General features: G+C 37.3%; 1 protein-coding gene across 1 annotated transcript in view; it reads left to right on the top strand.

Annotated features, from left to right (window-relative positions):
- CPQ (carboxypeptidase Q) overlaps window positions 1-25,175 on the top strand; it is a 141,577-nt gene that overhangs the window by 94,128 nt on the left and 22,274 nt on the right. The window contains exons 6-7 of the mRNA XM_030506502.1: window positions 4,082-4,173; window positions 13,714-13,915. Of these exons, the coding sequence (XP_030362362.1) occupies window positions 4,082-4,173; window positions 13,714-13,915 (294 nt within the window). The remainder of the gene's footprint in view (window positions 1-4,081; window positions 4,174-13,713; window positions 13,916-25,175) is intronic.

Genomic DNA, 25,175 nt, shown 5'->3' with positions numbered 1-25,175 from the left:
TGCAGTTTGCTTATATGCCTCATGTAAGCTGAACAGCTATTTGATTTGCTTGTGGGTGATCCCACTGCCTTAGCTTGCAGGGCAAAAAGTCCTTTTTCACAAAGGTGGAATGGTTTTTATATTTTCAAGAGATGATCATTCTTACAACAACATAATGGCTTCTCTTGAAGAAGTCTAATTAGCCATCTATATGCTGTCTTCTTAGAAAACACATCCCATCAGTAAGTGTTTATGTTTATAAAGTGCTAAAATATTTACTGAAGGAAATTTAGTATTTACACTACTGATCTTTGTTTTGATTTTAAAAAAGACATGATTCAAGTTGTCCCTCCAGGCATATGTGCTATCTTGAGAGTGAAGCAGGTTTATTTTTTTACGTTACATGTGACAGCTGAGCATAATTCATGCTTGTACCAAACCATAGATTTTGGTTTCGCTGTGTGGGAATGTTTCAGTTCTATCAAGCATGACCAAAGTATATAGGACATAAAATTCAGGTCTTATACTGCATCCTGATAAGTATCTTATTGCAAGGAGATCATCCACTTGTGGAAGAACATGCGTGGATTTGATAAACACTGTCATGTTTAGTAAATATCTATGTTAATTTTAAAATGAACCTAAAATGTGTGTATATAAATATATAACATTTCCATGTTATTTGCTGACAATTCTTTTACGTAAGTTATGAAAGAAAAGCTTTTGGCAAAATACCTCGTTGTAGTTGAGGTTGAAGTCAAACTGATTTGTTAATACCACTTGGTTATTTTTCTTCTCACGCATTTGATATTTTGGCTAATCCTGGCTTGCTGCTGATATCTGCAGGTGTGAGTATTCTATGAGGATCTAAAAGAAACATAAGAGTCAATAAGAGCTGCATCTTAATATGACAGAAATGTTTGTGGTACCTGAGGACAACAAAAGGGCTACAGCCACTCCAGCACAGAGGAAGTATAATACAGCAAGGGTCCTGCTGTACTTAATTACACACATTTCCTTAGTCATAGATTGACCACGTTGATGTTTTTATTTCATTCTTTAACATAGGAGCCCAGGTGCCCTAAAGTATTTTTTATGCTTTGGATAAACCGTAAGAACATAGCAGTTGTTCAGTACAATGCACTTCTGTGGTAAACTATGAATAATATTTCCTGGTTAAGGGTAAGGTAGAGGGGAAAAAAAGCTACTTCATTTTTCTAAAACACTGGACATTTGTAAATCAATCTGTAGCTGGATGAGGATCTATAGTTGTTTTGGTTTTGCTTTTAGTTGTGTGAGCTTAGAAAGAACAATTTGTATGAGTACCAGCTATCAACTTTTCAATGTTATCCTCCTGTAAACCATTGCTATTCTTTTTATTGAAATGCAGCAGTAGGATGGAAACTGGGATTTCAGTGCTTTTGAACAGGTGCTGAGCCCAGCAACTTTCATTTGAGTTACACAATCTCAGGTCCCAGTGACCCTGGGAGGACATAGCAGAATCCCTGCACTGATTCATCAATGAATTCTGTTTGCGCTTTGCCAAAATGATCTATTTAAATGCTCTGGGTAACTTTACAATTTTTTTTTCTTCTGATATCTTCTTTTTGGTTTTTTGGTTTTGTTTTGTGCTTTTTGTTGTTGTTTTTGCTTGTTTGTTTGTTTTTTAAGACGGTGTAATATGTGGTTTATATAGATAAAAAGGACAGTGAAACAGTTTTCCTTCATTTTAAAATTTGGTACCTATCCATCTGCATGGTGCACCCGTCACAGAACATAGTTTTCTAGTCCAAGTGATATTTTATCATGCCTATTCAATACATAGCTTGGCTTTGATATGAAAGACTTCTGATTTTGTGGAGATGATACCTTGCGTAGGAACCAGTAGTTTCTACAAAGCAAGCCAAAAAGTTAAAGTTCGTAAAAAAAAAAAAAAAAAAAAATATATATAGTAACATATGTGTAGTACTTCATAATTTTTAATAAAAATGTGCAGTGAGAATATGCTTAGCAATTTTACTTGTGAATATTGGATTTGTTTGATGTTCTTTGGTCAGAATAGCTGTGTTTTTAATAATAGGTAGATAAATACTTATCACTTTCAGATTAAGATAATGAGGAAATTAAATTTTCCTCTGTAGACTTTGTTTTGTATTTAAAATAGCTGCCCCCATAGCCTATTTATTTATTTATTTATTAACTTGCCCATTTAATTTCAGTAGAACACACAAGTGAATCTGCTGACAGAAATATGTGATGTTGGAAGAGCTGATACACCATCTCTCGGACTAGAAAAATGGAAGCTTAACAGGGCTTTTTCATTTCTGCAGCTTTAATGGACAGATGCAGTGACAGGTTAGGAGGGGCCCATAAGAACCTAAGATTTCTCAAGTGACCTGAGACCTTCTCAAGCTCCTGTAGAGGATGGAACAGGAGATGGGTTTACAGCCCACCCAAGCTGAACAGGATGTCCTTGGTCACTGACCTGAGTTCCCTTTAGGGCAGCAGTGGCAGGCTAATTCATCTTGATTTTTGCCTGGGAGAAGGCAGGAGATGCTGCTCCCCTGTCTCAAGCGTCTCCAGCCTTGGCCTTGTGGGCTGGAGACTGGGCTTCACTGCTTTGTATTTTGTGATACAACAAACACACCTCTATTTTTTACTTAAACTGCAGTGCCATTGGAACCATACTACAGGAGCAGCCACTCTATGCTTTATATGCAGCATCTGGTCTGCTTTAGAGCCACCTCTTCTAACCAAGCTGCTGACACATTTGTGGTTATTTTGGGTCTAAAATCTTTCTAATTTCAATCTGATCACTATTTGATTATCTTAACAGATCAACATTTAGGAAATACAGCTTTAAACCACTTGTTTGCACTTCCTTCATTATGAAATATTGAAAAATCCAAGGTGTTTTCTTCAGATTTTGAGTATTCCTTGTATACCCTGCCTTCAGTTATGAGACTGCTAACATGTAGTTTCATGAAAGAAATCTTCGGTTGATTTTTATTGTATCGAGAGAAAAAAAAACAGTGAAGGTCAGGTCTATTTGTAAACTTCATCCATTTCAGCTAGGAAATTAAATAAGCTTTTACAGTGATAATGATAATATTCCTCCTCAGAACAGAAGTGTATGTGGTGATTTATGCTTTATCACTTGTGCTAGTCTCCTTACTGTTGTTGGGGTTTTTGGTTTGGGATTTTTTTAATAGTTTTTGGGGCTTTATTTTTGCTCAAAAATAATTAGCATCACACTGCACAGAGAACACTATTTATTCTCGATCTGTTTGCTCTTCCATGGTCTCAGATTTGATGTCTCAAATGTATTTGATTATGAATAGAATCAATCAAATAAATAAAGGGCAACAACTTCTATCTGATCAGTTCTGCCATGGCACAGATGGTTTCAAAATTTATCTGAGAACTTATCTTTCTTACTGAGCTACCATAACAAAATAGCAAATGGCCTTGTGTTTGCCCTGTTTTAAAAAGCCAGGCATACATTCAGCAACTGATTGTGTTTCAGATTCCAAAGTATAGATTGTTGCTTTTCATTTCTCTGATAAAAAGCAAAATAATATTGCAGAGCCATTCAGTTCTTGAAATGGGTAAACATTTCTCATAAAAACCAGCTCAATTAATTGTAATAAATTAACCATGCAAAGCTATGGTAATTCTCAAAAAAATTTGATTTGGATCTGCTGAAAGCAGACACGCATTACTTACTGCAGACCACCACCACAATGAGAGCAGCATCTGTGTCAGAAATCTATCAAGTTAGTTATGTTATGGTTTTTAGACACCTACAGTATGTCCCCAAAATGTGCTTCTCTTGTGCTACCATGACTGATAGCAGCACCACAGCAGCCCACTTTTCCTAGCATTATCTTGTTCCCTGCACCCCAGTCCTTCCCCCCAAAACAAGCAAAAAGTATTCTTGGCAACAAACCCCACTATTTGAAATAGGTTGTGTTTAGTGAAGGTAGAAGTGACTGAATGGAAACCCAGGCTTTTCATTCATGGGATGGTGGAGACCAATGCAAAAAATGTTCAAATATATGGATATTTACTACTAAAACCAGTATTTTAAAATATGTTTTAGGACTTCGCCCAAAAAGGACTCTGCGCTTGGTGCTATGGACAGGAGAAGAGCAAGGAGGAATAGGTGCTGAGCAATACTATCAGTTGCACAAGGTAAATCATGTCTTCAGATGATTTGCTTGATGGCACTTTTCTCCCTAGTCTTGTGACTTCCATATTATTTTTGCTGAAAAGTTCAGCTTTCTAACCTAAAATACGGTTTCCAGTTCTGCCTGAAAGTGTTTTTTCTGTTTTTAATTATAAACGTAAACTTCATTTTACATTTAACAGAAAGCGATGTGGCCACACATATACATGTTCTGCCTGACCCAAGATACTCTGTCACAAAACTGTTCTGAAACAGATATTTCATGGTGATATCTTCCATAGCTTTCAAACATAGCTAACTTCCTGAGAATGAATGACAAATGGTCCACATATGTTGGCAATATAAATAAATTTTGTTTGCTTTATATATTTCTGCTTCATTGCATTTCCCTGTAATATTTTACAGTGTAAAACATAATACAAAGAAAAATCTTTGTTGTCTTATCTTAATAATGTGTAATCTAAAGGACTCTTTGCCAATTATTAGTTTTGTGGGAGCTGGAACATTTTAAATGGTTGATTTCAAATGATGCAAGGAACACACAAACTCTACGACTGGTTATCAGGATAAAAATGTTGTGTATTTCACATCTGTTTCTCCTGCCAACAACCTTTTCAAAGTACATCATGACATGAAGGGCAGTTGCGTAAAACCGTTTTTGAGATAAATCATTGGAATATGTGTGGATTTTTTCCCCCTCCCCAAAAAGTTTTGCTATACCTGTATGACTAAGATAAAGTAGTTATCTTTTATTGTTTTCCCTGATTTGCTATTATTACTCTCAGTGATGGTTAATATATCCAAGGCAGAGACAAGACAAATGCAGATGTGTTTAGGAAGTCACCTACTGTACAGTAGTATGAAAGCAGACTTACAAGCAATTCCTAAGAGTATGTTTTTAATGGTAAGCAACCTACTAGAACAAAAAATGGAAATTTCACTTTGAATCAAATTCATTGTGATGAATTAAACTCAATCAATTTGCATCTGCAATAGAGTTGTCAGAGATAGCATTACAGTGGTTATGGTTTTCTGGCTAATTGGTGAACAGTCAATTATTTCCCACTAACTTGTTTAACATTATGAAGAAGTGTATTTAGCTACCCATGTAGTTCCTCCTTATATCACCAAATTATAGGAATAGCTCAGCTGTCTCATTTGGAAGAGGTACTAAGAACTTGCATTTCTCATCTTCCGGGAGGTAACAGGCTACAGTTTAGTATGTATTAAGGACTCTGGATTTACCACTGGTACTCTGCTGTTCAGCAGGATTAAGCTAGAATGGAATGTTCTGGAATATGTAGCACAGGAAAGATATGTTTCTAATAAATAGAAGTGCAGTTTGGAGGAGCTGGAGGGATGCTCTGTGCCTAGTGCACACTGCTCATAAGAAAAGTATCATCACCCTTTAGATTCCCATGTGGGACAATAAGCACCATCCTATGGTGGTGGTGTCAGCAACACATGGAATTGTCTCATGCACATCTCAACTTTTGCCAAAATGTCTGCATTTCACTGTTGACTCTAGGTTTTATATTCAGAAGTAATATCAAAAAGCAGGCTTAAGGATTAAATAGGGAAATATAAACCAGGTTGGGTGTTGTTTGCAAGGTATTTGGTTACCTGTAAAAAAATTCAGGCAAAGGTGTGTCTCGATTTTTGCTATGTTGATGTGATTCTATCTGGATGTTGTGCTCTGAGAAGAAAACCCGGTCTAACTTAACAAGAGTTTGTAATTTACATGGAGAATTTAAGCAGAAATGACATCCGTCTGTTGTTTGTTGCTTCTTGTTTCCCCCCCTGCCATGTGATCGGGCATAATTATAAATTGATGTGACTATAGGACATCACATTACTCATAATAACAAAATAAAGCAGATTAACACTGTACATTATATTTAGCATGAAAAATAACTTAACCTTTTAATGATTTACTTCTGCAAATTTCTGGCAATTAGGGTAGTATGGCACAAACATTGCTTGCTGATGGTAATGAGTACAAGGTAAATAAGAGTGGTATTTAAAGATGTCTTGTTAAATGAAAGATGCCCTGTATGACTCATCTACATAGCTGGGCTTATTATGACATTAGTTTGCTACAAACAAGTAGAAATATGAATGCAGTAATTCAGCACAGGCAGACATGGATTTTCTTGAGATTTTAAATTACCTCCTCATACCAGTGGAAATGTGCAAGGGAGAAGAAATGAAGACAATATAGTACTGGACAAGTACAAATACTCTTGTAGCTTATTTATTATTTCTTTCAATTTAATTTCAGCTCTTTCTTCCTCATCCTTCACTGTAGGTTGCCACTGCTAGAAAGTGGATAAGTTACTGCAGAAATAACTGAGGTAACAGCAGCATAGTGGTTTTACTGTGGTGCGAATAATTAACTCATATCGCTGCATCATAGCGTTATTTATATCACTCATGTATTTCTGTACAGCCTAGTGTTATAGTTTCTGATTATTAAAACTAGCAATAGTGTATATTGGATGTTCAGAGCTTTCTGAAACTGTAAGAGCTGCCATATTGGCTTCACCCAAAATCTCAGTCTACTGCTGTCTCCTGATTTTGATAGCATCCAGTAAGTAGATTCTTAGGAAAGGTATATTTGCCCAACTGCAGTCAGAGTAAGCTCAGACACATAGATTACTCATGCAACCAGGCTTTCATGTTATCAAATATTTTTCAGGAGAGCATCTCATGGTCCTCATACATTGTTTTCTTTGTATGATCTTCCTAAGACATGTCCAAGAGTTGAAAGCCAAGTCTTATCCAGCAGTTTCAGTGCCTCCGTTAGTGCAGGGGGTACCTGCCTTCCATCAGTACATTATAGAGCACCTGCTCAGTTTTGACCATGTGGCAGAAACATCCCGGAGGAATTACCAGCATCTTTGCTCCCAAAACAGATACCCTCTGAAGTGTTCAATGCTTTTAACTTTTAGGCAATAAGTAGATTTAATCCTAGACTGGAAAAAGGCTTCATTTTTTCTTTACAGTAAAGATTCCGTATATTGATAAAAGGTAATGAAATTAAAGGATCTAAGTGTAAATCAGGCTCTAGATCTTGGGGTCTGACACTACAGCTGATGTCTTTGCCCAGAGTTAGTGTTGTGCGATTGAGTTGGTGAGTAGGGCTCTTAATACAGTAAATAGCTTCGAAAATGTGAATATTGCAACTGCTGCTTTCCTTTTCAAGTTGAATGGAAGAAGCAGGAGGAGCATGGTTTAGTAACTCTGGGGGACCTCATGTTATGGCTATTCAGTACAGATTCTCTTACAGCCTTTAACAACAGTACCTGAGTACTGTCCAGTAGCATTTTTAAGTTTTTTGTGTGTTTACTCTTATGCTGCCTTCATGAGGGGAGAATGAAGTGTATGTAATGAAGTGTCTGGCCTCCTTTCCATTGCTCAGACTAGTTTCCGTGAAAGATCTGTGTGCCGTGAAGACAAGGTTACAGTTATTTACCCAGCTGAATTAAGGGACTATGAATGGCTGATGATATTTATTTTGGAATAGAAGTATTGCATACAATCTCCTGGAAAACCAAATTTATTTTTTAATTAGAAGACTAAGAGATCCCAGGCCACATTCAAATTTACTTTAGTAACTCTGTTGAGATCATTGGAGGCATTAATGTAATTTAATTCAAACTGCATTGGAGAAAGCATTCTTAAAATATTTCTGCATGCTTTTATTCCTACCTTAATGATGATTAGAGTACTTTTACCTACATTTCTGGTGCAAATGCCATACACTGTTTTAACTTTTTAGTAAAGGTTTAACTTTATGAAAAATATCAATCACCAGTGTTTGCTATTGTTTCATTTTTGTTTTTATTACCCAGGAGATTCGATATTTTGCCTAAAGTGGGTCTGCATGAAAACAGGGCTTTCTGAAATGCTGGTATCTCATTGTTGCTAATTTATATATTAATATGTCGATTGACAGTCTATTGACTGTCCTGAAATATTCTCTGTAATCAAAAGTTTAAAAAGTTAAAAATTAAAATTACTGCTGGTTGTTTTGTCCGCTGCTGTTCTGTTGATCCGTTTCATTAAGAATTTAAAGAAATGCATAAAGAGATTTACAAAACTTCAAGAAAAAAATAATTGCACTATATTCTCCAGAATCACAGTTAACAGCCAGTAGCACCCTTGATTGTATTAAGCACAGTAGACCTAGCATAGCACTGGTTCTACGTCAGTATGTGTCATATTCACAGATTTTTCTGAAACCATGTTGATTCCTTACCGGCTTCAGAGCTGCCATCTGAAACATGTGAACTGGTGGAGACATTTTCTGAGGATAGCTGCTCTGTTTTCATACTCCAGGAAGATGCACCCAGCCACAGGTCCTTGGTGCTTTGGGATATTCTGCTGTAGAGAAAGCTGGGCTCCTTCTAGCCAAACTTTCCACAGCTGTGCAAGACACAGAAAATTGACGCCTCTTGTTGACTCACGATGAACTTTCTCCTCATTGACTTCTTTTCATTTTCACATTTCACCTCTTACCTAGATGAGAACCTGAAAGTGTTCTGCATAAACCTAGGAAATATTACCAACGTACGTGTTGCGATAATTTCTAAGGTGTTGCTGATTTATTTTCATCTATCTTTTATTGATGGTTACAAAAGTACTCATTTGTTTACTGAAAGAGTAAAAATCATCTTTGGCTGAAAGATGTAAACCACAATTTTGGCGTTGTCGCCTTTTTTCAAATGATAACTAAGCTTTCAAAAAAGGACAGTAGTGGGACAGTCATTCAGAGTCATAGACAGTGTTTTGATACTCTTGTACTCAAACAGTAAAAGGGCTTAAGTTAAGGAACATTTTTCAGGAAGAGCACATCTCTTTGATACACTCTTTGTCAAAGAAAAGACTTCCCAAGCCAGGGCTTTAGGTAAGCTTAGGCATACCTACCTTAGCCTGCTGCTGTCTTCACAGCTGTCTGCATCTTCTTGTCTATCCTTCCAGAGAACTTACAATACTGAATGGTCATCTCTGTGAGTGCTGGCAAGTGCTTGCAGAGGAAACAGTAGCAGTATTGTACAAGGCAAGACATGCTAGTAGTATGTTTCTACTAAGCAGAATGCTAATAAGTACATGACCAAATCCTGCTCCAGGGCTGTTGAAATTATTATGACTATTGTCATCAGCTTCTCGGAGGTCAGAACTCTAACTTTGATAGAAAACAAGCCATAAAATCTGTGGACTTTTTTACAAACTGCTTTCCCACAAAATGTGGCAGAATAATATTTCATCTTTTAACCGAAGTAGGAGCCTTATTCATACCTTGTCATCTATAAAAAATTGTGTTAATCTTCAACTTTATAGCAGCTTTCTCCCATATAATGATGGGGTAATTTACAAAAATTTATAACTCACAGTGTTCCTGATTTTCCCCATCTTCATTCAAAAAGAATGTGAGTGGTATGATCACACTTGTACCTGGTGGTTATTATGCCTTGATGCTGGCGCATCTCTGCTTCCTAACAGCTGTTTTGATGTTTTTTCTCTAGTTTCCATTTATGCTGTTTTTCTTCATTAAATAATGTTGATCCTAAACAGCAACTCAAAATTACACTGAACCCTGTTTATATAGTATTAAATACTTAGAGGATATTATTTATTTTTTTCCTTTTCCAGCAGTCACATGCACCTAGATGTTTCCTGTCTTTTCTCTTGTCTTTCCTGTAGTCTTAGTTGCCAGCCCAACAAATCTGGGTGTTGATTTAAACATGCTTTTGGTGCTGCAAGGGGGATGACTGTCATTTCACCATAAGTTCTGCAACATTATAGCCATGCTATAACTTGAATCCCAGCTGCTCTGACTCAAATACTCGAGTACAAGAATATAAGTGTTGGTGTTTCCTAAAGTTAGTGTAAATCAATAACAGAAAGCTGAAAATGCACTCTTGGATTAACTGATGTCCGTTATCACTGGAACAAATCAACCGTTAGTCAAGGGCAGTGCTTTCCCATTATAGACTTTAACATTTTCCCTGTAAAGTGGTGATTCTTCCCAGTGGAATGAAAAAGGAAACCAGTAAATGAGCTATTGGACAAGTAATAACACCCGATTTTAGATAGTCCCAATTACTGAAGGTTTTTAGGACAGCTGTTCCCTCCCTTATCCTCTCAGGTATCTCACTGCTTTAGCTGGGTAAGAGGAGTTGCTGTCAGTGACTCAGTAGATTAATCATGAGATGCTGGAGTCTAGTTCAACATTTGCTAAGAATTAACAATTGGGATTTTGACTGAATAAGTAGCTACCTGTTGGGATATATCTGCTTGGTATTGCCAGTGTCTACTTATACTGGATGGGATGTGTTTCCTATAAATAGAAGTAGCAGTCATACATATGACAAGGGTTTGATTTCTTAATTGAAAAGATTTGATTATAATTTCATGTTTTCAAGTGTTTGCCTTAAGATGAGAAGCACTTATATTTTTAGTTTTGCTTAACAGAGATAAAAATAGATTATTTATAGAGAAAACAGACATAAAAGGAATTAAAATTAAAAATAAATTTAAAATAGGGGAAGTATTGGCAAGGATTATGCCTATTTGTGTATTTGATGAAAATAGCAAGCTATTGAAAACCAATTTTCCCTTGCAGTATTTATTGTGAAGTTTCATTTAAAAATGCAGTCAAAGAGCTAAACATGATAAGATAAAGAGAGGTGGCCTCTTCTGTGACCGAGGATGATAAAGGATAAAAGTCTATTTTGATGTTCAGAGAATTAGGCAGCAGGTTACACCAACAAGTTTTAATTTTCTGGTATGTATGTGCTAAGAGAAGTGGCACAGTACCAAGATGCAGCAAAAGGGATTACTTAAAAAAAAAAAATTGCATACTGAGTTTAAAAGGCTTATTTAAATGGTACATTAACTACGAGGGAACAGCTGAGCCTGCAGTTATTTTTATAAAATCTTACTGGTTTGTTGTGCTGTTCCCTTGAATTACTCAAGGGAGCTATGAATGGTCTCACCCCACTTTACTAAGTGGCGAAGGACAACAGAGCAGCTTCCCTATAGCATGTTTTCCAGACCATATTTCTTTCTGTGTAAGTAGAAACACTTACATATGTGTACATATATGTGTACAAAAATGGGTATGGTGAAACCAACCTAACCCTCCTTTGTTTTAAACATTTCAACTTTCAAACTTGACAATGAAGAGGCTTATAATTAATCTTATCTTCTAGATGACAAAATAGGGAAAAAGCTTTCTCAAGCACACATGGTACTTCAAGTAGTTGTGACCAGTTTCTTTTTTGTCCCTCAGTGAGTCTAGTTTCTCTCCCCAGGGCGTCCTGTTTTCGTGCCGCTCAGGCACGTTCTGAGAACTGAACAGCTTTCTAACAGAGCAAGAATATGGTGTAATGTATTGTGGGTGGTTTGTTTTCTCAGTTTCATATTAAAAACACATGCAAATATTTACATGAGAAAACACAACTGAAGTAATGCTCCTATACTAGCAGTTTATGAAGTTTTGGAACTTGGGAATTCTGTTCTTTGGAGTAATAGGTGAGATTTCTTCTCTGCACTGTTCCTGTGCTCTCTGTTTTCACCTTGCTGCCCTAAATAGTCCCTTCCACTTGCCTTATTGCTCCTACTCATTGCAGCGTCTCTAAAAATAAGCAGAAATCCTGCTTCAAAGACTCAGCCAAAGAGGCCATTTCCAAATTATTTCAATCCTGGTATTTATGTAGGGCTCACTATAATTAAGTTAGCTTTCATTGGCAATTCACCAGAACACCAGAATGTGTATTGTCTTCCCTAAGTCTTGTTCCCTGGGCTTTTGATATGAAGATTCACATTTTGAGATATTCTTTCTTGTTGACCTCTGACATTAGAGCTTTATGGGTCCCTCTTACCAAGCAGTGTGCTTTTCTTGGCCTGCTTCTCTCCCATGATGTTCAGAGGATCCATGGATCACAATATTAGATTGAGGCTCACGACCTGTAATACTGCATTTGATGACGGGCCTTGACGTGACATGTATCCTAATTCTTTACATTGAATCTTTTACAAACTGAAGATTTTTTTCATTGTATAAAAATAGCAATTGCCAATTTGGCAACAATGTTATTTCCACCTTGATTTCTGGCAGCTGGATGGGTAGATAGATAGATTGGTTATTTTATACTATATAACATTTATAGTTGCTTCATCATATGCAAAGATTTTGTATTAGATTTTTTAACTTCTGGATGTATTTTCAGGTTTGAAGTGAATACCTCTGCTGTGTTGGAACTTGTTTCAATTGAAAGAGAAAAGTTCGGGGCAAGTAGAGTGTAAAACACAGTTCTTGGCAAATTCTACAAAGAACTTCTGAAAACTTATGTGAATATCACATTCAGAGCCGCTTGTAGTTCATATTTGATTTTATATCCAGAAAAATATGGAAGAATTCTTTACTGTATCTCAGCTGTATGTAAGCTGTTAGTGACATGGATCTGATACTCACTGCTATCGCATATCTCTTGTAACGATTTTCATATAATAACCCATGACAGCCATAAAATTCTGGAATGAGATCTAGGCATAGGAGTAAAACCTGCAGTAAGTTCGCTTAGTCACATTTGAGGTAGTGTGAAGTATAGCTTTTTTTCTGCCTGACCTGGCCATAAACTTTTCTATTTTTAAAAAAAAAAAAAAAAAAAAAAAAAAAAGTTATGTTCCTTTCAAAAAGAGTGAGAACTTCCTTCAGATAAAGTCCCTAAATATTATATTCCAATTAAAGCTATGTGACTAGTCTTCTGAGTATATGAGAAGCAAGTAAATGGCCCTAGATGCTATTTTTTCTTCTTTTAGCTAAAAAGGATCTTCTAAGTGCACACTAAAAGCAAATGTTATTATGCTGTTTGTACACAGAATCTTAAAATTTTACATTTCCTGTAAGGACTTACGTTGGAAGCACAAACTTCCTGTGAAACACATATTATTCCTTCAGGTCAGGAGGAACCTTGGCATTTCAGTCCTCCAACTGAAGTCAGAGTTGACTGCATGGTATATTGAAAATAATGTGTTTCTAAGGAGGTAGCAGCTGTTTGGTTTTGGTTTTTTTTAAGTGGGATGTCTTTCACAGTCTAAGCAAGCTTTGAATACATCTAGTTTTAAAGCCTGCCAGACTGTGTACCTTCCACCCTGCAACAGAATTTCTGAGTTTCAGGTCTAAAAAGTAAGCAAGAGCTACACGTGAAAAATGAAATATGGTGGTAATGGCTTACCTTTCTAGGTGGCACTTCAGAAGTCTTAAAGCGAGTATTTGGGGCAGCCTGCCAGTCATGTTGTGGCTCCTACAGAATATCGGTGGCTCAGAACTGAACTTGAACTGTTTCAGCTTTTTCATACAGAAAGATTACGTCCCTTTATTTATACTTACATACATTGGAAGGAAGACAGGAAGCATTTCTCTGCTTGTTAAACTAATTTGTTATGGTATGCTCACACAGACATCTAGAATCTAGGATATAGTGCCAGTTCAAATAGAAGTCACAAACCAATATCTTCTTTCCTTACATGTTTAGGAAAATATCTCCAACTTTGATATCGTCATGGAGTCTGATGAGGGCACCTTCCAGCCATCTGGACTGGGTTTTACTGGCAATGCTAAAGCTCGGGAGATCGTGAAAGAGATCATGACTCTGCTGCAGCCCATCAATGTTACAGATGTTTACGATGATGCAGATGGAACGGACATTGATTTCTGGATGAGAGACGGGGTGCCCGGTGAGTGACACCACTCCTCCCGTGCAGTGGCACATGCGATAGATGGTCTGGTGTTTTGAAAACAGTAAGAAATGCTTTCTATTGAGAAATAAAATTTGCTGTAGGTAAAATGCAGAAATGTTAAAAGATGACCAACAGAAATAGGACATGAAGTGAATTTGAGCTGCAGTTTAATAATGGTATATAGATTATATGTAGCATAACATGCCTAAAATCTTCTTTTCGGCTTTAAGGATTTATAATAATTAATCCCAGACTGGTGGTTTATAAATAGTAAACTAAGGCAGAGGGGAATTCTCCAATGCAGAACAAATAATTATTTTATTATTATTATTTTGACTTTGAAATACAGGGCTTTTTCTTCTTGTTTTATGTGCCGAAGAAGCAATGTTTTGAGACATGGCATTTAAAAGGTTATGGGGCATTAAGGTGTACTAAAGGGGTAAAGTTTTGCAAAGTTTGAAGTGGTTTAGGGGTTTGTTTGGAGGATTGTATCTGGCTCCCAGTGAGGCGCAGCTTGTTGGCAGAGGCTTGCAAGCCGTGAAAGCGATCCACCACTGGCAGCCCCCCCCGTACAGGAGACTGACCCCACACTAGCATGGGAGCTTGCAGAGCACAAGAGTCTCAATTAGAGGCAAGCCCGGGTGAAGCCTTAGTGAATTTCCATTGTGGTTTCCACACTTGAGTAACTGTAGAAGGAAAAGTTTCGTAACACTGATATTAAAAAATTATGATCAGTTTTAAAATTTTAAGGTTCTCTTTCTCTGGTGTTTTATGACTGCAGTATGCTGGTGCGTTTCTCATGCTAGTTTTACTAGTAGTTACTATATGCTTAGAATCTCTTAATATTTTATTAACTGCTGTGGTTTTTACCTGGTCTTGTGGAAGACACAGTGGGTCATGGAATATATGCTTCTTATTTATGGTCAGAACCCTTTGCTTCTCGATCACCTGTGGTGTACAAAGATACCATAAAGTTGACTGCCTCTATAAATGTGTGGATGTCTAATTTTCAAAGCTAAGTATCTGTGCAGTGCAAGAAATATGGATGAATGGATATTGTTAAACAGCTAGGGATTAATCTTTAGCTGGTGTGCTGCTTTCCAAGTGAGGTGCAAGCTGTTCAGTGCAGTGTCATACTGCTGTGACATTGGTGTGCGCTTAAGTTCTTAGGCTCTGTGGGTGCATCTTACATGAGTGTTAGGACCATATGCCGAGTTGAGCTGAGACTGTAAGCACTGCTGAGAGGCTGTAGCCTCATCGTCCTCCTGGTCGGGAAGTGCCCATGCCAAGATGTCTGGTCCAGAACTTCAGACCAGCATGTCTGTGTTGTAGCTGGAATATGAGAACTCACCACTCATCTTGTGCTTAGAAAATACAAGTGTATTAGGATTATTTCCTAGGTAAGGTGTTGGGAGCACTACAGAGGGTCCTTCAGGACTTCTGTTGTGCTTCCCATGTCAGTGTGACAGATTATGGAAGAAGAGATTAAAAATTAACATTCATTCATTCAAATGCCTGGTTTTCAGTTGATAATGTAAGTGGTGGTGTGATAGCAGTGAGTATCGAGCTTTCGTATACCACTTTTCATCAGCTGAGGTGCACCTAGAACCTGAACAGCTAAGCTTGCTATGGTCCTCTTGCTTAGTCACCTGGGCTACTTGTGTAAAATACACCCAGTAGGAGCAGGGCAGAAATGGGAGCCCTCTCAGATAGTCATCTGTACTCCTCAGAAAGCATAAACTATGAAAAATATCATAAACTATAAGCTCAACCTTGGGAAAACATAAATACACCAGACCCAAGACCTCAGTTCTTAAATAAATCTGATTTGCTTTCCTATTAAAAATTTGGTGCATAAATTGATGTGCCTTTTTTTTTTTTTTTTTCTGTCTGAAGTTTTGGTTCATTTAACTTCCCGTTAAGCAAGTTACAGTGTTCTTGCAGCATAAAGGAACAATGATTCCTTTTCTCCCTGTAGAGCCTCGGTGGGAAGGAATTAGCTCCACTAAAAGAATTTCATTTGCTTTAGATTGTATTTCATACTGTAGCAGGGAGAAGTCTTAAGACATCTTGTAATCTTCACGCCTTGTCTGCAGTATTCTCACTGCTCGAATGAGCCCTTATGGTATATAATAACATTGGAACAAATTGAACACACTGTAACAGCTTTTATAATTTTGTCCAATTTAAACAAGCAGTCAAGTGTTGACACTTTATCAATTTTATTTAAATATTTTCTTGAAAATACACTTGGTTGCTTTGTTTCTGCAACAGTGAGAGAAAACGTGATGTACTACTTGAAAAATAAGAAAGGTTTCCGACATAATTTCTCTAGATTTTTTGTCCTTTTTGGTGTTAAATAGATTCTGGGATTTACCTTTTTAGATGCTATTAAAATTCTGCTTCTCCTGCTCCTTTTGGTCTGAAGATCCACAGAGGGCAACAGTTTGTGTGTTTTTCAGAGCTATTCATAGCTGCTCCTGAGACAGCCAAAATGACTCTGGCTCCTTACTCTCTGCTGTTTATTTTTAATTGGCATGCAATAAAATGTTGTTTGTAATGTTACTGAAATGCATTTGCAAGAAAACTGCCGTGACTACTTTGAGATTTTAGGATGAGAGAGGCCAGGAGAGTTCAGAGCATTCTGCAAACCAAGGACTGAAGCTTAACTAATACCTCTGAAGAACAAGCAAGGTGGTGTACCAAACACAGCAGTTTAATGCTTTGTGATTGCAGAGTATGAGAAATATTTCAGTCAGCGGCCTTTACATTGGATTATTTTGAGAACAGTTCAGGCCAGCAATGAGGAATGTCTGTATCTGTGTTTTTATAGTGATAGCCAGTTTTCAGCTACTGAAAATATTTGTGTAACATTTGGTTTGCTTTTTCATGAAGCATAAATCAAATGAAATGGGGCTTTTGTAGTGTCATATTTTATGCTGTATTTTACAGTTTGAGGTGACCAATGGTCCTAAGACTGCTTCTTTATTAATTATGCAATTATCTTCCCCAGCTTTCTTTTTAAGGCTTCAATTACGTATTTGTTTTTAGTTGGAGATACATCTAAACTGTGACACATAAAGCTGTTCCTTTCAACACCAAATCCTACTCAAGTTCAGCCAGAATTTGCAAATATAGGTGGGAAGACAGGTTGGCTGATTAGGTTTCTTTGCATTCTTTTTCACAACAAGCTTCTTCAGTCTCTGAAAGGGTTAAAAAACATTAAGAAAGCCCTGCTACACCAGCGCTCAGGTATTTTTGTTGAAAAAGCAAGGTATTTGATGTTCACAAGGATGCTTTGAACGTGATTTAGACCTGTTCCTAACATAAAAGCACAGGGGCTGAGTCAGCCTTCCCAGAAACTGAGAAGGGTGAGTGGTGTGATGATGACATTCGTGTTGTGGTATCCAGTATTCAGCTTTAGGTGTTAGGGCAAAGGAAAGTGGGTGCTCTCCTGTTTTTGCAGAGGGAAGGCTGTTGTGACAGAGTATTTCCAAGAAAGCTGGTTGAAGGATGCTCCTTTCTGCCAGGCTCATCAGGGAGGTTATCTGTTGCTGCAGTACTTATGATGGGAACACTTGTCTGTTAGGAACTGAGCTGTATTTGAGATCGAGCTGACCCAGGACATCAAACAAAGTGGCTCCTCTATTTAAAATTCAACCAGTGACCTAAAGGTGAAACTCCTTTTTACAGTGTCACTCTGAACCTCAGTGGTTGGTCATGTCTCTGTCTCCACAGTGACCGTGTCTTGCTTTTTTGTTACATTACACAAGAGGAGGAATTATTCTTCCAGAAACTAATAAACCAGTAGTTCATCAAACTTTAATGTTTCTTCAGAAATTAAAAATTCATTGCTAACCCAGTCTATTAGTCATTTGCTCAGAGGTGGCAAACAAATACTACCATATATCTTTTCTCTCATTTTTGTATTTTCATAGTGCTTTATTACCTTCATCTAAAATAAGATACATTTTGGCCTTAGACACCAGACTTCGACATGTGGGATTTGCTTTCTTCTTACATAAGAGGTTAAATCCTTCAATTCCACCCCTTTTCCAGAGCATGCTGCCCCCTGTCCCAGTCATCTCTTGTAGCACCAAACTCCAGTGTGAGCTTGCCAGCACGCTTGAGCCAAGCCTGCTCCTCTGCTTGGTGTCAGCCAGGGGAAGTTTGAGAAAGTGGAGTAATGGGGGAGCTCTCCGACTTAAGGTTGCCAGCGGGGCATGAAGAATTGGGTAAACTATTTCCCAAATTATAACGTAACCTCTGTTTACGCTTGGCTGTGTCACTGTTTGGAAGTGATACTCCACTGTGATACATGAAGCATTGCCCCTCAGCGTCCTCAGGCTTGGGCAGAGTCTTTGGATCCAGTTTCTAAGCTTATATGTATTGCCAAAAGAATAAAAACTGTAAAGAATAAAGAGGAAAAAATCAGATTCACATAGTCTAGGAATTCATAGGCTAATGCTGAAAAGGCTTTGGCTTGATTGGGCACGCATAATGAATGTTGCACTTAACAAAGACTTCCTAGAAGATGAGGGAAAGAGAAAAATGTTTCCTTAAAAACAGACATTAAGCTTAACTTCCTCACTTTAATACACAGTGTTTATGTGATTTGTGATCTGTTTAGTGTAGGGTATCACATGGAAAGCTCCAGTTATTTGACCAAGTGACTAACAGAAGTGAAATGCTCCTCATGGAGCAAAAAGTTGAATAAAACTCCTGAATGCTAGTCACAGAACTAGCTTTATTCATACAATTATAAATACTGAGATAAATGTACCTCCACAGGTGCTACATTTTTGTACTTGTTGAGTTCACACTTCTCTGGGCATGTTGAAACACAGCAACAACACCAGCCACTATGGACCTGATTTACTTTTTTGTGGAAATGAGAAGTGAGGGGTTATGGTGTACACCTATGTCCTGCATGAGTATTCATCTCAATAAGTCTGAGATATACCACCACTGTTGTGTGATAATTAGCAATATTCTGTTACTTTTTCCAAGTAATACCTTTCCTTTTAAATATCTCATTTTATTATTCTGAAAGGAAATATGGTGAATAAGTGTGTTCCGCTGCAGAAGTCAAATTTTCTGCAACTTGGGAGGTATTAAATTAATCCAATATGCTAAGAGAAGAATTATAACTGCTTGGCGCTTAAAGAACCTACTATAAGTGCTACATCTATTAGAACCATATAAAATCTTGATTGCAGCAAGAACTGTGTGTATTAATCTGTAAAATAATTATATGCTCTAATTTATCATTGTTCCATAAAAATAGGCTTTTGAAATTAGAAATTACTCTAGAGTAATTAAATAAATTTAATATGCTGCAACTTTTTATGAAGGTGGATACCTTAAAAGGCTCATAGTTATCTCAGTGTTATTAGCCTTTCATATGACCTTTTCTGCTTTTAATACAGTTAATAAGGTCTTTGAGAATAATCATTTAATGAAAGGACTAGTCTGTAGATTATGATATGATTTCCTATTAGTTGTGCTGTTTGATTTGACCATAGAGTTCCTTCCACCTTTGTTCTGCTTGGGCTAGAGTCTTGTTTTGCCATATTGGAGTATTAGGCTACTTCTAATAATTAACAGAAAGCATCAGAATTGCAAGGGTTTTTTGTTTCACTTAAACTAGACACAAACCATGCAAATAATTGAGCTGGGGTATTACTGTTGGAGAGAGGGATGGAATTGGGTGATTAGGCACAGTGCTGGAATAAAATTTTGCTGGTAGTTTTAGGAGGGATTCTGTAATATATTTCTCATTAGAGTGTGCACATTTCTAATGCAAGGGCACAGAAAGTCATGTCAAGTCAAAAATAATTTGTCATTTTTGAGGCAAAATAGTTCATGATTGTAACAAATACTTGAAAACTAGTCATTCACACTTATTTTAACAAAATTGAAGACTACTTCTGAATGAACTTGCTGAAGTCTATCTTAACTATGAACTCCCACTGTTGAGTAATGTATTTTAAGAGTAATTTATTAGAGACTGATAGAAATACTAGGAAGTCAAAGGTTGATGCAATTAAGGGTGAACGCTGCAATTACTAGCAGATAGTACTGAGTGATTTTAATTCACTCAATATTAGTGACATTTTAGTGAGATAGATTAGAAAAGAACTGCAGGAAGACTTGAAAGTCTAGAAATCATACCTTATAGTGAGAAATGGGAGAAGTTAAATCTTTCTCTGTTTATGCAAAATTATGTGAAGTGATGACTCAACTACAGCATACATATTCGACTGGGAAGCGTTTTGCCTAATTACAGCACCTTTCTCCCTTATTTCGAAAAATAGTCCATTAGAAATTCAGTCTATCTGATTTTAACCAAATTCAAAGTGGAAGAAAGAGAACACCTTCTTCCAATAAGGTCAGTGAGCTAGAGAAGTACCTTGCAGGCTTGGTGAATTCTCCATCATTTTGAATGTGTAAAACAAGACTTGAGTGTCCTTCAAAAAGTAAAGGGTAATTCAAGCAAGAGGAATGGGCTTGATGCAGTAGAAACAACGTGCGGTTCTTTGCATGTGTTATTCAGAAGGTGTGCTTAGATGACAATGGGTCTTGCTGGCCTTAAAAAGTCTGTGAATCTGCCAGTAAATCTTATAAGCATTTTCCATAATGAAATACCTCATTCCCCATTTAAGCCTTATCCAGTTCAAACAGACTAGCTTTTTGAATATGAAAAGTTCTTGTCTTTGGTTTGTACAACGTTTAGATAATCGTAATTACAATTTTAAAAGTAGAAGTATTGTTAACTTGCTGATCCTAGAAGAAATTTGAACTGTGAAAGCAGAAACATTTGCAAAACTGTCATACACTGCTGAACATACTGATTTTTTATTTTATTTCTAGTTATTCTCTTTTCTTCAGTATCTGTGATGTAGTTTATTTGACAAAGTTTTCTTGGTGGTCACAAGATAAGAATTGCAGCACATGGGTTAAACAGCTGATATTACAGAGCACTTAAATTTATCTCTCATAAAAGCTGAGGCAAGGCAGATTTAAAATGATCTTACATGAAAATTACAATAAATCAGTTTGAAACACTGACATTCTAATTGGCTTTTAGAATCATAGAAGTAATATTGTTCTAATGCATTCAACACTGTGAAAATACTAAATAAGCTCATTAATCTAGTAATGGAAACTTAAATGAAGGTGTTTCAAATAAATTAATAAATTCTAGTGGTTCTTGCACTTTTTGGCTAGTGGACTTCTTACTCTGAAAGACATTTTGTCACTGTTCCTTCTGTGAATATCTGGAAAATTTTCCTCATTTCTAGATGCTTACTCTTAAAAAAAATTGCATGAAGCGGATTGGCATAAAAGACAATGTTTTTAAATCTGTTCCCTCTGTAAGCACACAAAATTACTAAAGATTTCAAAAATTGACAATAAATTTGTTCCTGCCTCTCACCTTTGTAGGAGAATATGCGCTCTCAGAAAAGAAACACTGAAAATATCTAACTGAGAATCCCACTTGGATTTGGGGTGTGGTTGTTTTTATTCTGGCTGTGCCTCTGAGAGGCATATTAATTCTCTATTGTTTGCTGTGTAGGAAAGCTGAATTCTGTTTCTGTGGGTGGGGATATTCTTTTTCATATGGAAGCATTTGCCATTTGTTGATCCTAAAAAAAATCAACCCAAGTGTCCTACATCAACACACAGAGCTCAGTGTTAACATGTTAAATATGAAGTTTGGAAGTACAAGTCAGTTAAGCCTTATTCCTAGAATTGTTCCTGACTTCACTGAAGCTCATGCAAATAATGAAGTAAATAGGGGGAAAAAACAGTATTTAATCTGTGTTCTGTAAGGAAGTTGGAGGTGGAAAGTGTTTGCCAATGGAAAAGTGTGAAAGTTAAATGTGATTCTCTACAGTTTCATTTTTTTATTTTACCTTTTTGGAATTCGACTGTGTGAAAAATGAGGCAGATTTATAGTGTGAAAATGCTCACCCAAATGGTGATGATCCAGAATGGCTGTTAGGAACAACAGCAGAAATATCTGTGGATTCATGGATTTCATTCCTGGAAAACAAACTGTAATAGCATCAGTATTGAAAAAATGTATAAAAAGTAAACTCTTCAGTAGTATTGCAGGAAGACCATGCGTAAGCTGTTCTTGGTTAAATGGATTAAGCAGCTCTCCAAGTAGTTTCCTATATGAAGTCATATGATGAGTGTTTCTGATAGCATTCTTCAGTACTTGGTACATCCTCTGCTATTCAGAGTTTCCATTGGTGGTTTGGAATCAAGTTTAAAACTACAACTAAACACAGCTGATGTAATTGCTATTGGAATGATAAAGAATGATGAGCACAAGCTGATCGTCTAGCCAGGGTGATTCTGTTAGTGTGAGTCCACTTTGTTCACCCCTTTCTTTTACTGAAGTCCCAAAAGAAGTTGCAATATTTAGGAAAAATCACTTCCTTGGACCTGTTGGCTACTCTGTTGCTAATGGAAGCCCATATATTACCTTCATTGCCATAGGGTCTCACTGGTGCACCTTGCCCAGCAGGGCCTGAGATCCCATTCTGCAGAGCTGCTATCTTGCTGCTGCACCTGCAGCCCGTACTGTTTCAGTGGGTGGTCATGTTCCAGTACAGGACTTTGGTTTAGTCTTTTGCTGAATTTTCTGAGGTCCTTGTCAGGCCACTTCCGGATTCAGAGCTCTCTGAAAATAAGCTCTGCCTTCCAGCATATACAACTGCTCCTTCTAAGAATTTAATGAAGACAAGGGCCACCCCTGTTGTCTAGGTCATTGCTGAAGATGTAAAGAGTACTAGCCTGGCATTACCGCTGAGGGTCACACCACTCATAACCAGCCACCAGTCAGATGTCAAACTGTTGATGGCTGCCCTTTGAGTCCAGCGGTCCAGTCAGTTTTCTATACACTTTGATTGCATCTCTGCAGTCTGTAAGGAGACTGAGGTTAGTTTCTCTGGCTTATAGTTCTCTGGATCCTGCTGCTTTTTATTTTACAGCGGGCATAAAATTTGCCCCTTTTCTGTCTTGGGCACTTCCCCTGATTGCCACAACTTTACCAAGATGATAGGAAGCAACCTCTCAGTGGTACTGGTGAATTCTTTCATGCAGCCCATCTAGTACCGTAAATCTGTATTTGCCTCATTTACTTAAATGACCCTAATTTCATTTTCCTATACCATGAGTAGTGCCTTTTCCCTCTTCTCCCCAACATTGCTGCCAGGCAGAGACCTGAGAGTTACTTTATATTTTAAACCACAGCAATTACTTTCTTACTACTTTTTTTCATTACTCATTATAGCTAATATAGCAAATAATATAGCACTTCCACAGCACTTTTTCCCAAGCAATGTAAAAGTTTTACATGGAGAGGAGGCTGAAAAAAGCATCTTGACTGACTGTGCAGGGCACATGGAAGTTTTGAACCAAGTATGGTTTTGATCCAGGATCAGAAAGCTTTTTAGTGACAGAGCTTTAGATATTACTCAGAAAACTCATCCCTTCCTTATGCAGCAAGCACATCACACTTTGCACTTTGATTTGCAGGTCACGTTTTAGGTGTAAATTCTGAAGAATACTTTTGATAGTAGACCAAGCTGAACAAATACAAAGCTCAGAAATCGTTTATAGAGACATCTTCCTCAAAGGAGCAAGTTCAAAATTGTTTCAATGGCAGTTTCTCCAGGACATCGTTAACATTTACAAACTTCAGAATGGGAACTGTTCTAACTGTTTGTCTTCAAAACTGATTCTACAGATCTGGTCTACAGTGGTACTGAATTTCTGATTTATTGAACACTATTTTTTTCCCCCAGCTATCTCTCTTTATTGTAACATTACATGTTTTTTCATGAAATAATTCCAGTCAATTCAGCCATGGACTAGACCACAGAAACACACTTAAGTGTGAAAGAAACTGAATACACATTTGTATTTCGTAGTATCAAATCCTCAAGAAAGGATTGTGGGCTGCATAAGAATGCAAGAAAGAAGGTACAGGGTTACTGTTATGGCTCTGAGATCAGCTGCCATCATCACTGAACAATTTATGCTTCCTCAGTTTCCCCTAATGATAGCAGTTATTTGAGGGGAGCTGAGGAGCTACTTTTTGTCTGTAAAGTGCAATAAAGAGGAAGGAGTCTTCAGTACCCTCCTGAATAAGCTGGTCCGTCTTCTGCTGCAATCATCAAATCTTGCATTTATTTAGCACAAGGGCAGCTTTACCTCGTCATATGTTGTGGATGCACATAAAGAAAATAGAAGCTTATGTGGAAAGAGCTTCCTACAAATGTATTTTGTTTAATACATTTACATTAACAAATCTGTCTGCAAGGACAAAGCATACACTTCAACATGAGCAGCAGTTTATTCTGCATACAAAAAACCAGAGAACCTAAACTCAAAGACAACAAGGAGTTCTACAGAGGGTGGAAGCAAGGACAGGTAGCCTGGGAGGAATACAGAGAAATTTCTTGAGCAGCCAGGGGTCAGCTTAGGAAAGCTAAAGCCCTGAGAGAATTAAATCTGGCCAGCAATATCAAGGGCAGCAAGAAAAGCTTTTATAGGTACACTGGTGATAAAAGGAAAACAAGGGAAAATGTTGATCCACTCCATAAGGTGACTGGAGACCTGGTTAACCATTCTATGATTCTGATTCTGATCCATCGGGGCCAGTCTGTCCACAGCTCTCCACTGTTTGCAGTGCCTGTGATGGAGCGCTGTCTCAGTCACCATGTAGTTCTTGGAAATTCATCAATGAAAATGTGCACTTTTCCTGTTGCTTATCTGGCTAAACTGGATTTTAAACCAGTTCAGTTCTATTAACTATATTAAACCTGAGCAGTGACCTTCTGGGAAGCAGAAATTTTGTAGTTGTTGCTGCTGTTTTTAAAGAAAGCTAAAGTAAAGGAATAGCTGAAAGCCAGGATTTTCAGACTCTGGTCTTCAGACTATTCAGGGATTGTGTATTATTCCTAAAAATGTACAAGTTCATCTGCCACTAAGAAGAGAGCAAGTTTGGTGTCAGTGGGCTTGATTATTCATCTGTTGTCAGTTGGGATCATCCATGTGTTAGAAAATGTTGATGGATTTTAAAATTGGAAGCAGTTGAAAACCATTAATGTAACATTGTGGAGGAGAAAGAAGTTGAGCAGCTTGGTTTCTCAAAGGGTAGATTCTCCGTCCCTACAGAGACATGAGGGTTTAAGGTATTGGCATTTTACACGTACCTCAGATTGCTTTGAGGATGTGT

Source organism: Strigops habroptila, chromosome 1, assembly GCF_004027225.2.
Source record: "Strigops habroptila isolate Jane chromosome 1, bStrHab1.2.pri, whole genome shotgun sequence".
In the NCBI taxonomy this organism is placed as follows: Eukaryota; Metazoa; Chordata; class Aves; order Psittaciformes; family Psittacidae; genus Strigops; species Strigops habroptila.
The sequence above is the reverse complement of the archived record's forward strand: the minus strand, read 5'-3'. Positions and strand labels throughout refer to the sequence as shown.